General features: G+C 37.0%; 1 protein-coding gene across 8 annotated transcripts in view; it reads left to right on the top strand.

Annotated features, from left to right (window-relative positions):
- Window positions 1-18,644, top strand: part of MCTP2 (multiple C2 and transmembrane domain containing 2) — a 229,713-nt gene that overhangs the window by 202,358 nt on the left and 8,711 nt on the right. For all 8 annotated transcript variants that reach the window (XM_025893062.2, XM_073882473.1, XM_073882472.1 and 5 more), the window contains 2 exons: window positions 7,195-7,304; window positions 18,442-18,551. In XM_025893062.2, the coding sequence (XP_025748847.1) occupies window positions 7,195-7,304; window positions 18,442-18,551 (220 nt within the window). The remainder of the gene's footprint in view (window positions 1-7,194; window positions 7,305-18,441; window positions 18,552-18,644) is intronic.

An 18,644-nucleotide genomic window follows, 5' to 3' on the forward strand; every position in this document is an offset into this window, starting at 1 on the left:
GCGGGGGGTTAAAAGGTATTGGGGGGGGGGGGGGGGGTGCGCACGCGTGCACGGGCGCTAGGATTGAGTCGGGGGGGGGGAGGGGGTGCCTGCGCATGCGTATGTGAAAGTGCATGCGCACATGCGCACATCCCCCAAATCTCATGGGAAGAAGTCCTAAAGACAGTTCCCGGTGCGGTAAGCCAGGTTTTCCGAGGAATAGTTTTTAATCTCATCTATCAGAAATATTGCTTCTTATTCTTTGTTATGATGGATACTGAGATTTTGGGGGTTTTTTTGTTTTTGTGTGTTTTCCATGCTAAATTCCACTCATTCTATTTCTGGCATTTATAATTCTTCAAGTTTTCAAATTATAGGCTTTTAATATTCCATAGGATAAAACAAACCAAACATATTCCCATTGAAAGTCCAAAGTTATATTTTTGTGCCTTTGCTCTAGAGGGCTGGAATTACTGGAAAGATCTTGAGACAGAATTTTGCATTGATCCCTTTTGGAAATGCTTCCCATCCTGTGACAAATACTACTCCATTTTTAAACATGTCAAAAAGGATTTTTTCTGACATGGTCCATTTTCAGGGCTGTCTCCCCGGTTTTGCTTAGGTAATTAATTGAGAAATGAGGATTTTTTTTTTTTCCTAAATCAGAACATGTGGCAAAGAGTTAAAGTAACATACTGATTATATAATTAATTCTGAGTTGTAAATTCATTTTGATGGTGTGAATTCTCTCCCAGAGACTCCAGGCTGGTTTATTACACCTACAGTGCTGTAGTCATTGGAGCCGTGGGGGTGGCAACAAGGCCTGAAGAAGGACGAATTTGCCTCCTGATTTATTTTTGGTTTTATTTATAAAGAAAGTGCATGATTTGTTCTTAATTCTGCTGCTTTACAAACTTAGCCAAAAGACTCGGGTTTATTTTTCTCATATTTTATAAACGGACAATGAAGAAAGTGGTGATCTTACATATGTGTGTGTGTGTGTGTGTATAGAATAATATACATTTTTAGGTCATAGAGATGGAGTTTGTCATCATTTTTCTTACAGTGAGGACCAGTCTTTCTTTATGGTATATCAGAAAACAAAGGAACCTTATGAAATTGGAATTCTGTATCTGAAAAGTTCCATGCTCTCATCTCTTCCATTATATTGTGATATAAGCTTTATCACGAAGTAGACCCTAAATCATGTGAATTGACTTTCACCTCACTGGTTTTTCAAGTTTGTAATAAGAAGTAAAATCCATTCTTTCTCAAATGTAGGGCTCTGAGAGTGCGGTGTGTGGTTGGTCACAATTTTTTTGTGCATTTGTTTAATCACACCAGTGGCCACCACTGTTCCACTCTTTTTATTACACATTTCCCTCTATAAATCAGAAGCTCCTATGTTAAGGAAACACACACGCACATGTGATAACAGTTTTGTCTTTCTGAATGGATCTCTGTTACTCTTCCCAGGCAATTTGGTAGCAGACGCAGATGTAATGTTGTGTTTGCTAAACTGTTATCACCACATTCCGTGGTTCAATCTGAGACGTGTAAATAAAGCCAGCATGATGCAGATAAAACTGCCAGATGATCTTTCCGTACAGCGCAGGGCAACATGAGTAGACTTGTCTTGGAAGATCATTGCTTTTGAAACTTAAATTAACCCCAATATTCTTTCAACTAGATCGAAGGTTATTTATTCTTTTATCTCTTGCATTCTCAAAAGGAAGGGACGTATGTTTATGAATTGCCTGGAGTGTACCAAGTGCTTTACATATCTTATGATACGAATGATATTTAATTCTTCAAACACTCAGTCGGAAAATGATTAGGCTCTCCCTTTTCCCAGATAGCAATATCGGGATTCAGAATGGGTAAGGAATTTGCTGTGATCACAAAAACTGATAGATGACAAGACAGAGTTGAGCCCAGTTCCTTCTGAACCCTAGCCTGTTATTTACAAAATGTGTAGGCCTGGGTAGAGTTGGTTAAGTCTCATGGTTGGTTGGCCAGTTTGTTTTTCTTGTTACCTTTTCACCTGTTGGTGCAAGCAATCCCTGGTTACCCCAGCTCTTAAATATAAGAATGGAAAGGAATGTTTCTGAAATATTTTCAAAAGGCATCATTTAACATACACTCTCATGAGTATTGGGCAAAATAATGCTGGAAACAAAGACTAGGTGGTGATATGTAACTGAATGAGGAATCTCCAAATTATATATTTGATGGTACAGAAAGAGACAGAAACCCATAGACATCAAAGAAGCAAATGCCAAAGAGAGTAAGTGTGAGTTGAATACCTACCTTGTGAAATGTCCACTAGACAGTTAAGGGGCTTTTTTTTTTTTTTTTTTTTTTTTTAAGGGGCTTCTTGTAATGGAGATACACTTGCTCTGGAGTTCTGGACTGGAATCCTATGCCACATGTCCCTATTTGCCCAGAAAATTTCCATTTGCTGTCTCTCCCCCCCATTTTGTTTAAATACTAAGTATTGTATTTAATATTTCCGTTCAAATACACTGCGATAAATTGCTTAGGCTTGTCGTTTGTGCATTCTGCTTCTGCTGTGGTTTTTCCTAGTAGCCCTGGGGTTGCATGTGCAGTGACCAGAGATCTCACATACACCCGGTTAAATCCAACAAGGGATAATAAGCAGGGATAACCCACCTATTTTCCTGACCCTTTTCAGGGGCTAAGCCACTAAAACCTAGCTTTAAAGGAAAGCTTTTGGATGGTCATTGATAAAACAAAGTGCTTTCAGATGAGTTCACCCCTTCTTGTCCCAAGTGGTGGTGGAGAAGCCTCTGATGCTCCCCAGTCCCCCCAGTCAGTCACATGGCATACCAGCCTGTTGGGGCATGGCTATTGCCAAATTTATACGATGCATAAAGCCTCCAAACTGCCAATTCTAGTGGGGTTAGTGGGGAGATGAAAAATGATAGGGTGAGTGTATGTTAAGTATATGTAGAATTTAAACAGTCCTGTGGATAAAAGAATAAAAAGTAGTCTCAACACTGTATATTTTGTTTCACTCATTCCAATGAGTAAATCTGAACTTTTTTTACTGTTTGATAAAGCTTTTTCAGTGAGTAAATAGTAAAGTCAAACTTCATGTTTAAGAAATAATCAAGTAATGATATTCTATTTGTCAGGATAATTACCGATGAGCTAACTGATAGGTGTGTGTTTACATTTCTTGTCTGTCCCCTGGGGCCATGGTCATATCATCTGTATATGTAAACTTAAGTTACAAATCTGCTAAAGAGCCTTCAGCAGCCAGTAGTTATATTAAGAAGACCATTTCTGGAAACATGCTTTTATTTATGAAGCCGAAAAGTTGTGTTTACATCTCTCTCTGTGGGGTATGACTTTTCTTTTAGATCAAATGACTATTCTGCATTTATCTGATTTTTCCATTCCAAGGTTTCATTGTACATGTATGAAAAATGGTAAGGTAGCTATTAATGTGTTGATTCCAATAGAACTAACGTCTGAAAAATCTTGGGCAGAGTAAAATGGTGGCAGTCTTATCTGGATGCCATCAAACGATTGAAATAGAATATCAAATAAGTTAGTTCTAAAATTATTTTGATTTTTTTCAACCAACATATGGAACCAAAATAAAGCTTTTTTTAGTTAGTTTTACAAATGATAAAATCTCTGACATCAGGAATGCCAACATAAATTTAACTGCAACATTTAGCATTGGGGATTATTTAATTTTGTAGGGATAGTATAAATGCAAACTTTGTTGGAGGACAGCATTATGGCTAATAAGATATTCTTACAAAATGAAGGCCTTTGTGAGGCAGAAATGTACTTGGGATTGGCCACAGTGCCTTGATTATCCATGATTGTGTACGGCGTTGGTGGTATAGTGGTGAGCATAGCTGCCTTCCATGATTGTGTACAGACAAATGATAATGCTCCATTGATTGAATTAGAAGCTGTCGTGGACACACATAAATATTTTATATATACAGTGTTGGGTAGAAACAAAGTTTTTTGTGACAAAGATATTTCAAATATAAAAAATACACTTCATTGTGGCAATGTGTACTCTGTTTTTTTGCTGCTGGTCATCAGTTTGATTTTAGGAATGTTTGAACCTTTGAAGAGCTCTTAGTCAACTTAAACATTTTCCAGAGCTATTGAACTCTTGTGAAAAAAGAAATCTCTTTTTGTTGCGTTTGGGTCATAATCAGTTCGAAATTTTTAATCAAAATCTTCAGTGACTGAAATGCTAAGTAACTTCATCTTTGAAAGCTTTTAGTGAGTGCAAGTAAATTTTAAAAGAACTGGAAAAAAAGACACTGCATTTTTTTCCCGCAAAAACAAGGAATATTCAGCACCAAGTAAACTATGAGATCAAATGTTGTACATGGTTCAATATTTAATTCTGAAGTTACCCTTTGGGATATCTCAATTTGTGGAAAAAACTTTTGATTTTTAAATAGAATAAATATCTATTTGACCCAAGAATGGAAGGAAATTGAGAAGCCATTTCTTCAGCAGCATAGATTTTGTGAAACATTCAAAGGAATTACAGATACAACTTACTTGAAGTTTTGTCTTGAAAAAATGTTCAACAGAGAAAATTCATATGCAGATACAAAAAGGCAGTGCCTTTGAAAATATTTGGGCTAAAATATATATGGATCTCAGCATTTAAAAATTAAAATTGATAACAATTTTCTCCATGTAACACATTTTTTGGTGTGAGATTTCAAGGTACCTCAGTGCCTGTAGAGAGAGTATTTTCATAATTAAAATTATGATCCACAGAGTCAATTAAAGGTGTCAATTTTAATGACTATTAAGTGCAGCTCTGAAGATGATTAAGAACAATTTTCTGAAATATATAAAAAGATGGTATTAAAAAGGACATTCTTTTGAAAAGTACCCTGACTTGGGATTATAAACATCTATAACTAGGAAACCAGTTAAATATATGAATCTGTAGCACAAATAATCATTCTTTATGTATCATTTAAAAATGTCCAGATAACATAAATAAGTTTCATTTTAATATACGTAAAATGTTTTTAAATTTTTTTAAGTAATGTATTTATAAAAATAAAATGAAATAATCATGTGGATTCACCAATATGATAAAATCAAGTTGATATTTGATAAATATTTCAAAAATTATGGAACTCTGATTACTTTTACTCTTCAAAGTGTAAAGATTTGGTTGATAAATTACGATCCTGCTAGCCTAGATATGGTGGGACTCTTAGCCTTGTCTTTGAATATTAAATCAAATTCATTAAAAAGGAAAAGGACATTGAGACAATCATTTATTATTTTGGTATACTAACTTATACTTCCTTCACAACCAGAACCTTGGCATTTGAGTGTTTCATTGGGGTGTGGGGACACACACACAGACACACACACACAGAGTCAGTGGAACTAGGATGTTTTTATGAACTTGAGCCACATGGAAATTTGAGTCATTTTCCAAGAAATTGTTTTGACCTAAAGTCTACGCTGCTGAAAAGAGGAAGCTACTTTTGCCCTTTGGGTCAAATTCCCTGGTGCTTTCAAAATCCTCCTTTATAAACATGAATACTTATGTAGCAGACAGAGATGGGTTTTCACCATTGTGCCCATTAATAGATGTTGCTGAGCATGAATCAGGTTGCTCTGGCAGCATATCTAATTTTTAATGCAAGCTGCTTAAAGAATTAGAGGGTAAGGGAAATAAGGAATTTTAAATTGGGGTGAAAAACTACAAATGTTTTGCTAGTTTGATGTAGCAAGAGGACACAATGAGCCTGCCTTCTCCTTCTATATGGACTGCTTGGATTAAGGAGTTCAACCCAGATGGTAAGAGGTTCTTCAAACCATCCCAGCACCCTTTACTAAAGAGGGGCTGACAGTGGTGCATTCTAACCTCTGCCCTCTCTGTGGTCTGTTTCTGCCAAGTAGCTTCATAATCAAGGACAGGTGGGAGAAGGGAAGTTTGTGCTTTTGTGACATTTCTGCCATGCTGGTGCTTTTACGCACACTCACCAGGTGGTGGATTCCCCTTCCCACCCAACTTGTTTCCAGTTTGATGGAACAGAGAATGCAAGAGGAGAGTGAAATATTTTCTTTTGCTGCACAGAAGATTATTCTTAAAATGCTCTCATAAATTTAGAAGGTTTTTCTCCATAATTTAGTACAATTCTAACTCAAGTAAAATTCTAGATAAAGAAAAATTTGAGGTTTTTGGTATTATATGTTAGATGTAGTGGCTACAGTGACCCAGATAGGCAAGAGCTGAGAGGATACTAGCTAAATCCCAGTACCAGTAGAGTTCCCAGGGAGCTAGATTATGGTATCAGAATATAAGAAATTGTGTAAAAATACCACTCTTTAGGGAATCCTCTTTTCTCCAACATTTGAGTAATTTCTAAATTCTTTTTATAAGCATTAGCTGCCTAACATGGTAAAACACACTTGAGATTTTCTATAAGCAAAGTAAGGACAATGTTCTTAGGAGGCTGAATTCTGTTTCACATGAAGAATTGGAGACTGAGGAAGATGGGAACTTGTATTTGCTTTTACTTCTATGAAGTAAAAGCCAGTCAATCACCGAGCATCCTTCAAGGGAGTAACCTGTGTAGGATGCAATCTCTGGCAGTGACTTCGTAGTCTGCCTCCAGGTGCCTACTCTGTTTCTGAGGTGGTTGCCAAAGGATGACTGAAATGTTTGTCAGACTAGCAGTGGGTTTAAAACATGACTAAAAATGCAGCAGAGTTTGACAAAGAAGCCACAATACTAGGAAACCTATCATCTGAATTTCATGTGCTGGAAACATACCTGAAGGACTGTGAGGGGATAGGGGTAAGGTGAGCTGGCAGATAACCTTGTGAAGCCAAACAGGAAATCAGGGTCAGACAAATGGAAGGGGCTGCCAAGTTCTCTGTCAGAAGCAGTAGCTTCCACAGAGAAATGAAACTCTTGGTTCTGTGGGGCTTCCACACATCACTTCCTCACACTGAGGTAGTGACTGAAACACAATGTTGAGTGGTTGCATCTGAATGAGTGGGCAACAGTTCTTTGGAGTCAATAAATACTTTAAGTTGTGAAAAATGTGATTCATCTCTTGAGTCACTCTGTTGATCATAACCATGTTATTTTAACACGGTATAGTAATTTCTATAGTGAGACAATAAAAATGAAGTGACTGAGCTAAATCTTGCTTTTATGTTTCCTAGGAATCTGAGAAAAAGGGATTAATTGAGAGAATCTATATGGTACAGGATATTGTTTCAACTGTTCAAAACGTCTTGGAGGAAGTAGCTTCTTTTGGAGAAAGAATTAAAAAGTAAGTTCTACATTTGTGTTGTGTTTAAAGTAGAGCTGCCATACATGAGGGCAGTGGGGGTAAGAGGGTGGGGAGGGCAGGGATCAGTAAATGCAAAAACAAAAGAAACAAAAGCTACAGTGTTGGAGCAACTGTATTTATATTTGTTGGTTTGTTCTTTGGGCTTGTCAGCTTCACAGTTGGGTAGTGCCTTGGAACCGGGGCGACCATATGGCCAATTCACACCAATTGCCCCAGCATAATTAGTTCACTCTCAAAAGTATCCTCATTTGGGTGATAAATTATAGATTAAAAAAATAGAGTTTCCTATTCAGAAATAAAAAGGGAAGCAAATATGCTCTAAAATTGCCTTTTTCAACTGAAACATGGAACACAGTAAATGCTTTTTTTCTCAACTTACCAAAGAGCCATACATAGCTAGTAGCATCATGGATAGAAAGATGTGAAGTTAATTCATCACATTCATGGGTACCTTTGACGTGGGTCAACAAACTTTCTTTATGAGAGGCAGTGAGTAAATATTTTCATCTTTCTGGACCACAAGTACTCAATTCTGTTAAGTATAAAAGGCATCATTGATACCTAAACCAATGGCTGTGATATGTGTTCTAACAAAACTTTATCTACAAAAATAGGTGGCAGGCTAGAGTTGACTTAAATCCAACCCATAGCTTGCCACTTCCTACCTTAGGTCACAAGGACTAAATCTATAATGGAGTCTCAGTTGAGAAAGACTGTTTCTGTGATTCATGTTTATTTTGTTTCAGACATCATGAACTCTGTTTAACTTGGTCTTCATTTGGTACCAATGAACAGAGCAATTTAAAATTTTTTTCTTTTAATTTTAAACTTATTTCCTCCTTCAAATCCAGAATTATATCAACTGTGTTGTTCTTTCTAAAGATTCATGGATACCCTTTTTCTTATCTTACTGTCCATTATAGTTTTTTAAGTAAAGAAGATAATATTTAGAAATTGCATGGGTAGGGGTGCCTATGTGGCACAGTTGGTTAAGCGTCTGACTCTTGGTTTTGGCTCAGGTCATGATCTCAGGGTCATGAGATCAAGCCCTGAGTCGGGCTCCACACTCAGTGGAGAGTCTGCTTGAGATTCTCTCTCTCTCTCGCTCTCCCTCTGCCCCTCCCACTCATACTCTCTCTTTCTCTCTAAAATAAATAAATCTTAAAAAAAAGAAATTGCATGGGCAAAGAAGAGATTAATATTAGTGCTAAAAGCCAAGGGAGAGTTCTATATATCAAGATGCAGGGGAATCAGTTTATAATGAACATTAAGAAATATAAATAGCTCATATGGGACGTTTTATGGATACTGATCTTTCTCAATTCCTTATCAAATCCAGTTGCTCTTGAGTGGCCATTTATTGTTGGCATAGTAAATGTGTTCTTTTCATTTATAAAATAAGTTAAAATCATCTTTAAACAAATTTGCTGAGTTTTACTGAATTTACATATTGCTATTCCCATTATCAATGTCTTAGAAGAAAAATTAAAGAACAGGAGGATTTTTGCTTACATATATTGATGCCTACCTAGATTTCATATAAATTGACAAATGATTTCTGAAGTCACCATCAAAATTGTTTAACAAAAACATAAGTGACAATAGGAAATAGTCAAGTGATGAGGAGGGCGTTATACTTCTTCCTTCATTCACTCATTACCTCTCAGTTCTGAGTGTTGGCACTGACCTGGTCTAAGAATGAGAAATAGTCCATAAAACCATGATAATAGCAACATCAGCTCATGTCATGTGCCAGACAGACGCTATTGTAAACCCTTTACACGTAGTAATTTCTTTAAGAAGTTGCTGACAGGAATCAGATTAAATGATTCCGACAAGCCTCTGGATTAAGGGTTGTTAGTATACCCATTTTACAGATGAGAAAATGGACTCACAGAGTGATTAACTCTGTAACTGAAGGTCACAGAACTAGTAAGCAAAGAAGCTTAGATTTGAACCTGCCCTCACTACTACCCTAGAATGCCATTTTCATCTGGGGATCTATTTTCCAGTGAGGGAGAACAGTAATAATTAGAATTCAGTTGCATCGATGCGAGGTAGAGGTGAGACAGGGTGGCAGGGGAGGTCTGACCAGCCCAGAAAGGGATGTAGGGGAGAGAAAGACAGACAGACGGGGGGCACTTCTGAAGAAGAGACATCTTATCAGCATGTCTGACAACAGGAAGAGATAGTTGAGCAAAGAGTTAATGAATGGGGACTTCAGTAGGTGGGAGACTGCAAAGGTTCGAAGCTCGAGACCGTGCTAGATCCAGGGAGATGATTGGGGTTTAGTATATCTGTGTGACAGTGGGTGGTAGTCTAGTGCTTGAAGGTGAGGCAGACCATACAGAGCCCTGAGTGGGTAGAAAAAGTCCATGAGAGAAAACTGGATGAGGGACCTTCTGGCAGCATGAAGGGTAAGAGGATGTGGAGCGGGGCCAGGACTGAGGAAGGAAGGCCGTGGCGTTTGGTAAAACCGTCTCCATGCTTGAAGGTCTCCAGTGGACAAATGTGGCTGTTGTGCGGTTGATAATGGTCAAAGAAATGTGTTTGATGAGGGAAGAAGGAAGGGTGATTTAAACAGGCCCCCATCTCTGAAGTGCCCAGCACAGCTGTGGTGGCCATGTCGGAGACGTATTTTCAGCCATGAACAGAGTACTGTTCTGACAGGAAGGAAGGCGCATAAGGCTCCACTCCTATTAATTCTTTGGCCATTCATTACCACAGTGACCTTAAAGTTCCTGCTGGGCATTCAAGTGGGATGGCATGTGTAACTCCATTGGAATTCCATTGTAATTCAGTGTTGAAGGACCAGGAGAACTTTTACCCAACTTCTGGCAACTAGTAAATAAGTAAGCTTGCATAAAACTCAGAGCAAGGCTTTCCAGTTACTGCCCCGGAAGACCCCAGTCGTACTGCATTTACATGGAACAAGCTATATTTTCTTTTTTCTACTCTTCTCTACTTTCTCTCTAATTACCTTCTCTAATATTATACAAATTTCAAATGTAGGTCTGTAACAGGCTAAAATATTTACTGAACATGGTGCATCTATATTATCTCAGACAGGAGGCTGGATGGATCAGAAGGGGGCTATATTTTATATGTCCTCTCATTATGGAGTGTTGCCTTCAACACTTGTATCTTTGAGGGGTTAAGGAAATCTCCACGGAGGAGATAATGAGAAACCTAGAACAGGGAAGTCATCCCTGCAAATGCTCCAGAGTCAGGTTTGGAAGCCACATTCATCGGAAGGAGAGCTTCTCTAGATGGGAAGTGATGTTGAGAAGTACTAGGCACTAAATATGAGGAAGAAGGTTAAGTGCAGCTTGAATCATGGTGAAGACAAGGGGAGTGATAGACTGATTCACCTTCTGTTCACTCAGAGAGTGGTATGTCGAAAGGAACATAGAATGAAGGCAGAAAGACAAAAGAGAGGGCCAGACATGAGGTATGAGGAGAAGGTTCACAAGCTAGAGTCAAAACCATGCCTCGTGAACGAAAGCATCACCGTGGGGTCCATTTCAAAAGAATAATCTGTATAGGATTATATGATCAGTCATTTCTGTTTCCAGGGGCAGAAGAGTCAGAAGACCTCATTTGTCTTAGCCTCGGAAGTGAGGAAAATCAAGATTCCATGGGCATAAAGGTCAACTAGCGGGACACCCAGCTGGGGGAGGAAATATAGGATGGAGCTGTTACCCCCCTTACTGGATATGGTCACAGTCATTTTTGTTTACTGCTTTGGAACTTTGAAAATGATATTCTTAGGACATGTTACTAAGCCTGAATGGTTGAATGAAGGAAGGGGATTCACTGAATTTTTTTTCATTAATTGAAAGGTTTGGCTCATTTGTCTTATTACTGTCCCAAGTCAGGGATTCCTTTTTTAGGAATTTAGGGAGCTCTCAAGTTAGGAAAACTAGGGAAGTCTGTGAAAATGTTCAACGAAGTGTTTGATTTTGAGATAGAAAGGGTTTTTTTTAACCTTGGGTGTTCTGTGGAAACCAGTCCAGGCTACTCCATGTTAATGGAGAGAAGGTCTAGTAAGTTCTTGAGTGTTAGAGGAATTACAGTGTAATGTCTTTGATCTAAGTCCTCAGTATAAACAAGAGTATTAAATGAGCAAAATGTACCTTTTTACATTTTCTACAGTGCCTACTGTAGAGGCAGTGAGTGTGGGCTCTTGAGCTGACTTTCTGAATTCAGATCCTAATTCTGTCACTTGTACTGAGAGTAAGTGATTTGGTGCCAGTTATTTAACTTTTATGACTCAGAGTCCTCATTTCTAGAATGGGAGTAATAATTATTCCTACTTCATAACATTTTTGGGAGAATTAAATGAATTAGTGCATATAAAGAGCTCAGACTAGTGGATGGCATGTATTACTCACTTAAGAATATTGACTATTAGGAATATTATTTTTGGCAAAATGCCTTGACTTTCTTTTTCTGTGTCTTAAATTTAAAAAAAAATTAAAAGTGAATGTCTCCCTTTAAAAAAAAAAAACTTTTAAGCACTTTCCCCTAAAATTGTGGGGAAAACGCAAGAGTTAACTGACTTGGCTGTTGGGAGAGCGAATCTGACAGGGTGTCTGTGAGGGTTTCTGTGAGAGTGTCTGATACACATCCTCATTAGAAATGAAGCATCCAACACTAATACCCATGACATACCACACACTTGCACACACAAACAACTATTGAGATCTTTATAAGGATTAATTGGAAAATAATTGACATCTTGATAAAATTTTAAGTTTTCTAATATAGTCTTCTATTTAGGTCATTTTGAATTTATTTCAATATTATTTTAGAGTTTTATGTATAGAAGTTTGACACACTTTTGTGAGATATATTCCCAAATACTTGATTTGTTTCATTATATTTTAAATGGTATCTTTTTTTTCAGATTTCATTTTCTACTTGTTTGCTACCAGGATATAGAAATAAATTAATTTTCTTACATTGACTTTCTATCTATAAATTTTGGTAAACTTAGTTATCTTAATTTTTATCTGAAGACTATTCTAGATTTTCTATTGCATAAACATATTATCTAGGAATAATTTTTCTTCCTTATTTTCCAATCCTTATACATTTTTCTATGTTTTCTTGCTTTATTGTACCAGCTACTAGCTCCAGTACCATGTTGAACAGAATTGGTGTTGGTGAACATTCTTTTCTCCTATATGATACCAGAGAAAAAACTTTCAACATTTTACCCTAAGAAAGATATTTGCTATAGGGATTTGTACAGACGCTTTATCAGATTAAAGAAGTTCCCTTTTATTCTTAGTTTACTAAGACTTTTTATTGTGAATGTGAGCTTTGTCAAACTTTTTTCCTACATTCATTGGGATGATAATTTTCTCTCCTTTATTTTTGCTAATATGGTCTATTATTGTTTTTGATTTTTAAATATTAAGCCAATCTTCCACTATGGAATAAACCCAACTTTGCCACGGTATACACTCTCTTCATATGTTGCTATATTTTATTTACTACTATGTTGCGTAGGATTTTTGCAGCTATCATCATTAATGAGATTTAAGCTGTAATTTTCTCTTCTTAAATTCCTTATGGAGAGATTATTCTAGGCTCCAACAACAGGTGGGAGTGTTCTCTCTTTATCATTATCTGGAAGAGTACATAAGCCTGGTGTCATTACTTCCTTTAAGATTCAATAGAATTTGCTGGTGAAGCCTCTGGGCCTGGAGTTTTCTTTTAGGAAAGGTTTTAATTGAATATTCCATTTTTGTAAAATATATAGGTGTGTTCAGCCATTCTGTTTCTTCTCACATCTGTTTCTGTAAGCTGTCCTTTTCTGGAGTTTGCCTGTTTCATTTAAATTCTCTACTTTTTGATATAAACTTAATAAAATTCTCTTTTATTTAATAAAATCCTTCCCTTAATGTCAGTAGGATCTGTAGCATTGTCCACTTTTTTATGCTTGATAATTTTTTAAAGGGGGAGGTGGGCAGAGGGAGAGAAAGTCTTAAGCAGGCTCCATGACTAGCACGGAACCTGACGTGGGGCTCATTCTCACAACTCTGAGATCATGACCTGAGCCAAAATCAAGAGTCGGCTGCTTACCTTTAATCAGAAGTAATAACACAATTATGAAATTTATAAAATCATTTGGGATAACCACAAAAAACAATTATTCGTAACAAATAAAGACTTTCTAGGAAGAAAAAAAAAAAGTCGGCTGCTTAACAGACTGAGCTACCCAGGCACCTCTGTGCTTGCTGTTAATTGTGTTTTCCCTTCTTTCTTGATGGGGATTTATTAATTATGTTAGTCTTTAGAAAGAACTGTCATTGACCTTTGTGAATCTTCCTTGCTACCTGTTTTCTTTTTCATTAATTACTAGTACTCTTATTTTTATTCCTTTCTTCCTTTTACTTTACTTGGGATTAATTTAGTATTTTTTTTTCTAACTCTTTAAGATAGATCACTGAATTATTTACTTTCAATTATTCTCTTTTCCAAGCATTTAAAGAACATTTAAAGCTCTACAACTGCCTGTAAGCATAACTTAAGCTCCAGGCCAGATATTTTGGTGTTGATATTTTTATTATGATTCAAGTTCAGTAAAAACTTTTTTTTTAATTTTCTATTTTTATTTCTTCCTTGGGAAAGAAATATATTGCATAATTTCCAAGTATATGGAGATTTTCTGGTTATCTTGTTTGTTCCTGATTTCTAACTTAATTGCTTTATGGTCAGAAAATATTGATCAAGAAAATGGCCTACTTCTGTAAACTTTCCCTGTGAGCTTGGAAAGGTTATTGAGTGTATTGTGTGTGTGTGTGTGTGTGTGTGTGTGTGTGTATGCACATATGTATGCATTGATTAATTTTGTTGATTGTGTTCAATCTTTTGTATTTACACTGATTTTTATTTTTGGTTGACTTCTTATATCAGTTACTTAGAGATGTATATTAAAAGTTTCCACTGTGGGGGCACCTGGGTGGCTCAGTCGTTAAGCATCTGCTTTCAGCTCAGGTCATGATCCCAGGTTCCTGGGATCGAGCCCCATGTCCGGCTCCCTGCTTGGCAGGAAGCTTGCTTCTCCCTCTCCCACTCCCCCTGCTTGTGTTCCTGCTCTCTCTCTCTCTGTCAAATAAATAAATAAAATCTTAAAAAAAAAACAAAAACTTTCCACTGTGGATTTATCTATATCTCCTTGTAGCTTGGTCAGTTTTTGCTTTCTCTATTCTAAAGCTATGTTATTTGGGTTGTATCTTTTATTTTAAAGATTTTATTTATTTAAGGAGAGTGAATGAGCAGGGGGGAAGGGCAGAGAGCATCTCAAGCAGACTCCACGCTGAGCACAGAGCCCAACATGGGACTCAATCTTACAACCCTGAGATTAGGACCTGAGCTGAAATCAAGGGTCAGATGCTTAACCGACTGAGTCACCAAGTGCCCCTGGGTTGTACATATTAAAATTGTTATATTTTCCTGGTGAATTGGATCATTAATAGGAGGTGACCTACTTATATCTAAGCAATAAGTGAAATTTTGTCTTAATATCTTAACTAGTAATAATATGGCTATACTATCTCCTGCTTGTTGGTTTCTTCATAGTATATACTTTCCTATTATTTTCTTTCAACCTGTCTATGTTTTAGATCTCTTTCTTGTTTCTGACAATCACTATCTTTTAATTGTACCATGTAGTCCATTCAAATTTAATGTGGTTACTAATATATTTAGATTAAATTTGTGGTTTTTATTGTTTTCTTTGTCCTTGTTCTGAGTGGTTTTTTTTTTTTCTCATCTGTACTTTTTTATCTATTTGCTCAGAATGTAAGGACTCTTTTGCTGTTCTTTTAGTTCCTTAAAGTTTATAGCATGACTCACCACAGCCTAATATAAATTGTTAACTTTTATTGTCTTTCCAGTCAGGATCCTTCTTAATCTGTGGTATCTATCCATTGATTTGTATACAGAATCTGCTACTATGTCTCTGCTTTCAAAAAACAAAACAAACAAACAAAAAAATTAAGGCATAAAGGTTGATGTTTGTGTTTACTTATTTAATTGTAATTGATTCCATATCTTGTTTTTATTTTTATTATAAACATGGTATACATCCATTATAAAAGTAACCAAACAGAATGCCCCCTTTATTCTCTATACTTCCTTTTCTTCCACTTCTTTCCATCATATTGAACTACCATTAACAACTTGGAGTATATACATCAGAGGTTTTTTTCAGGGTAAAAATCTATATATGTGGTATTTGTGCATCTGTAAATTTATTAATAAATGCATATATATGCATATGCATATATATATTTATATATACAATACCCACATTTATTTATGCAATTTATTTTTTCACTGTATATAGCTTTGAACCTCTGTGTTGGGGGGCAGGGGTGTTTGTGTGGTTATCCTTTTTATGATCTCATTGTTTTTTAAAGATAGATACAGCTGCAACTTCAGGCTAAGAAAAAGAGATTAGAATAAAGGTTATCTAAGTCTGTGTACATAGTAGATGCTTAATAAATGCTGAATTGAATAAAACAAAAATCTGCATAATACTACAGAGTAGAAATCTATTTAGATTTTTTCCTTTATTTAGATATTGTGCTATTAATGATACTGAAGCTATTTCCTTTTTTAACAACTAGCAACCATTACTGTGATAGTCATGCACTGCCCCTTGTGCAAGGAGATCTGTAGGCTTAACTTCCTGCCATGGCATAATTTGGAGCATTAGGGAGTCCATATAACATTTCTCCAAATGTGAAATCGTCCTCCAAAAAGTTCAATTAGAAGTTTTACTATGGAAGAGAGTAGTCAGAAATGGACCAATGTATATGTATAAATTTAGGATAGCGTAGAAAAAGGCATGAGGAAAGAGTGGGAAAAATATCAATTATTCAGTTTGTTGGTGTCAAGTTGCTGGACTGGGGAAGTCTTTGGTAAGTGCTACCAAATCTAGAAATCAACCAGGAAAAAAAAATTGATAAATTTGGTCATGTAAAATAAATAATTTTATATTTAAAAATATATAAACCAGACCAAAAAAAGACAAGAAAGCAACACATTGGGAAAAGCACTGAACAAATATGACCAAGGACTGATTTCTTTAGTATCCAAAGAGATATTTTAGGTCACTGAGGAAAAAGTCAAGCAAAAACAGCTCAAGGCACAATAGACAAATTGTAACTGCTTTCCATTTTCTGAGTTTTTACAATGTGCTAAAAACAGAATGGGCTATCTACCTTAAATGCAAGTTCTTATTTAATTCTGGCAGAACTCTATGATAGAGGTACTATTATTATTCACATTTTGCAGAGCAGAAATGTTGGTGCAGAATGATTAAATCACTTTTCTGTAGCTTATTAGAGATGGAACCTGAACTCAATCCAATGTCAGTATGCTTAAAATTCCGTTTTCTTTTTTTTTTAAAGATTTTATTTATTTATTCATGAAAGAGAGAGAGAGAGAGAGGCAGAGGGAGAAGCAGGCTCCCAAGGAGCAGGGAGCCCAACGTGGGACTCGATCCCAGGACCCTGGGATCATGACCTGAGCCGAAGGCAGACGCTTAACCATCTGAGCCACCCAGGCGCCCCAAAATTCCGTTTTCTTAAGCACTTTCCCAAATAGTGATACCTCACAAAGAAATAAACTAGAAATCACGTGAGAAACAAATTATGATGAGCATGCATATTAAAAGGTGTTTAAATTTTAAAAAAGTCAGAAATTAAAAACACACCTCTCTATGGGCAAAGATTAAAAATATTGATAACAGTCTGTTACAAGAGGGTGAGGTGACCGGGTTTTTCTTAGACTCTTCATGGAATTGTGGTTATTTACAAAACAAAACAAAATCTCTCTTAGCCTCAATTTGCTCATGTGTAAAATGGGGATAATCTTTACTCAGAAGAATTATGGTGACCATCACAATAATATGAAAAATATTAGCACAATGGCACATATTAAGTGCCTAGCAGCTGTTATAGGTTAGTCCCCCCACTATCTCCACACACACACACACACACACACAAAAAACAAAGACTAAGAGACAAATCTTTTACCTCTTTGTGTTCCTAGCCACAAAGTCAAGGGTCAATAGACAACCAAGTAAATGAAGCCAAAGACTGAGAAGAAGAAGGACCCTAGGCTCTCATGGGCTCTCCACAGGACATGGGATTTACAGGACATTTTCTAGGACCAGGCAAAGATTTCCCCTATTTGTTCAATTCTACATCCCATGTTCCAGATCTCCATTTGCACACAAGTCAAAGGAGGCAGTGGATATGTTGAAAGGAGCCAGGAGCCCCGTGAACATAACGTGGTCACATAACCTGTGTTATCTATGGGTTGGTGGCCTAATGGTTTAGAGTCAAATGCCTCCAGCCCGTTTCAGGGCACTCAACCTTTTAGAGTCAGTGAGTCTGAAAATTCTAAAAAGAAGTTATTAGAAAACACAGAAGTTGGGGTGCCTTGGTGGCTCAGTCAGTTAAGTATTGGACTCTTGATTTTGGCTCAGGTCATGATCACAGGGTCCTGAGATGGAGCCCAGTGTGGGGCTCTGCACTGAGCGTGGAGCCTGCTTGAGATTCTTTCTCTGCCTCTCCCTCTGCCTTTCCACCCCCCCCAACCTTGTGCACTCTCTCTCTCAAAAAGGAAAAAAGAGAAAACAAAAAAAGCACCAGAGCACCTTAATAATATACTCCCTTTTCTAAATATTTACTGGCAACCATGTCTTCATGGAGAGAATTTTGAAGTGACCTCACTAACCTTTTGTTTTGAAGATCTCCATGCATGGAGCCATCCTGACCACACTGCACACACTGTAGTCTTTCATCACTTATGAAAGCCAGAGTCTTCCCTTAAAGACTGCCGGTTCCAGGAAGGCAAAGTCACCAGGACTCTGACAAGCTGGCTGGCAGTTGGTCTTGGGACCTGCTCCTCAGGACCTCAGTGATGTTTGTGCCATCCCCAGCTTGGCAGAACTTTCTCTCCAGGTTGTTAAAGGCACTTCTCCAGTAGACCTTTTTCATTTGTGTAACTAAGAAATAAACATGGCAAGATGAACTGGTAGGTGCTGTAGAGCGTCAGAGAGAATGATAGTGATGTGCTTTGTCTGCAGCACATTTAACTGGACGGTCCCGTTCCTCTCCTTCCTGGCCTGTTTGATCCTGGCAGTGACCACCATCATTTTGTATTTTATTCCACTCCGGTACATCGTTTTAATCTGGGGTAAGTCTGGCATGGTCCTTTTGCGAGCGGTCAATTTCAGGTAAGAACAAATGACTCATTTGTCAAGTGCAACTATCAACTTTAAATGTGCTC

This window comes from Callorhinus ursinus, unplaced genomic scaffold (assembly GCF_003265705.2).
Source record: "Callorhinus ursinus isolate GAN/ISIS: 27379988/994484 unplaced genomic scaffold, GSC_fseal_2.0 scaffold47, whole genome shotgun sequence".
NCBI classification, from domain to species: domain Eukaryota; kingdom Metazoa; phylum Chordata; class Mammalia; order Carnivora; family Otariidae; genus Callorhinus; species Callorhinus ursinus.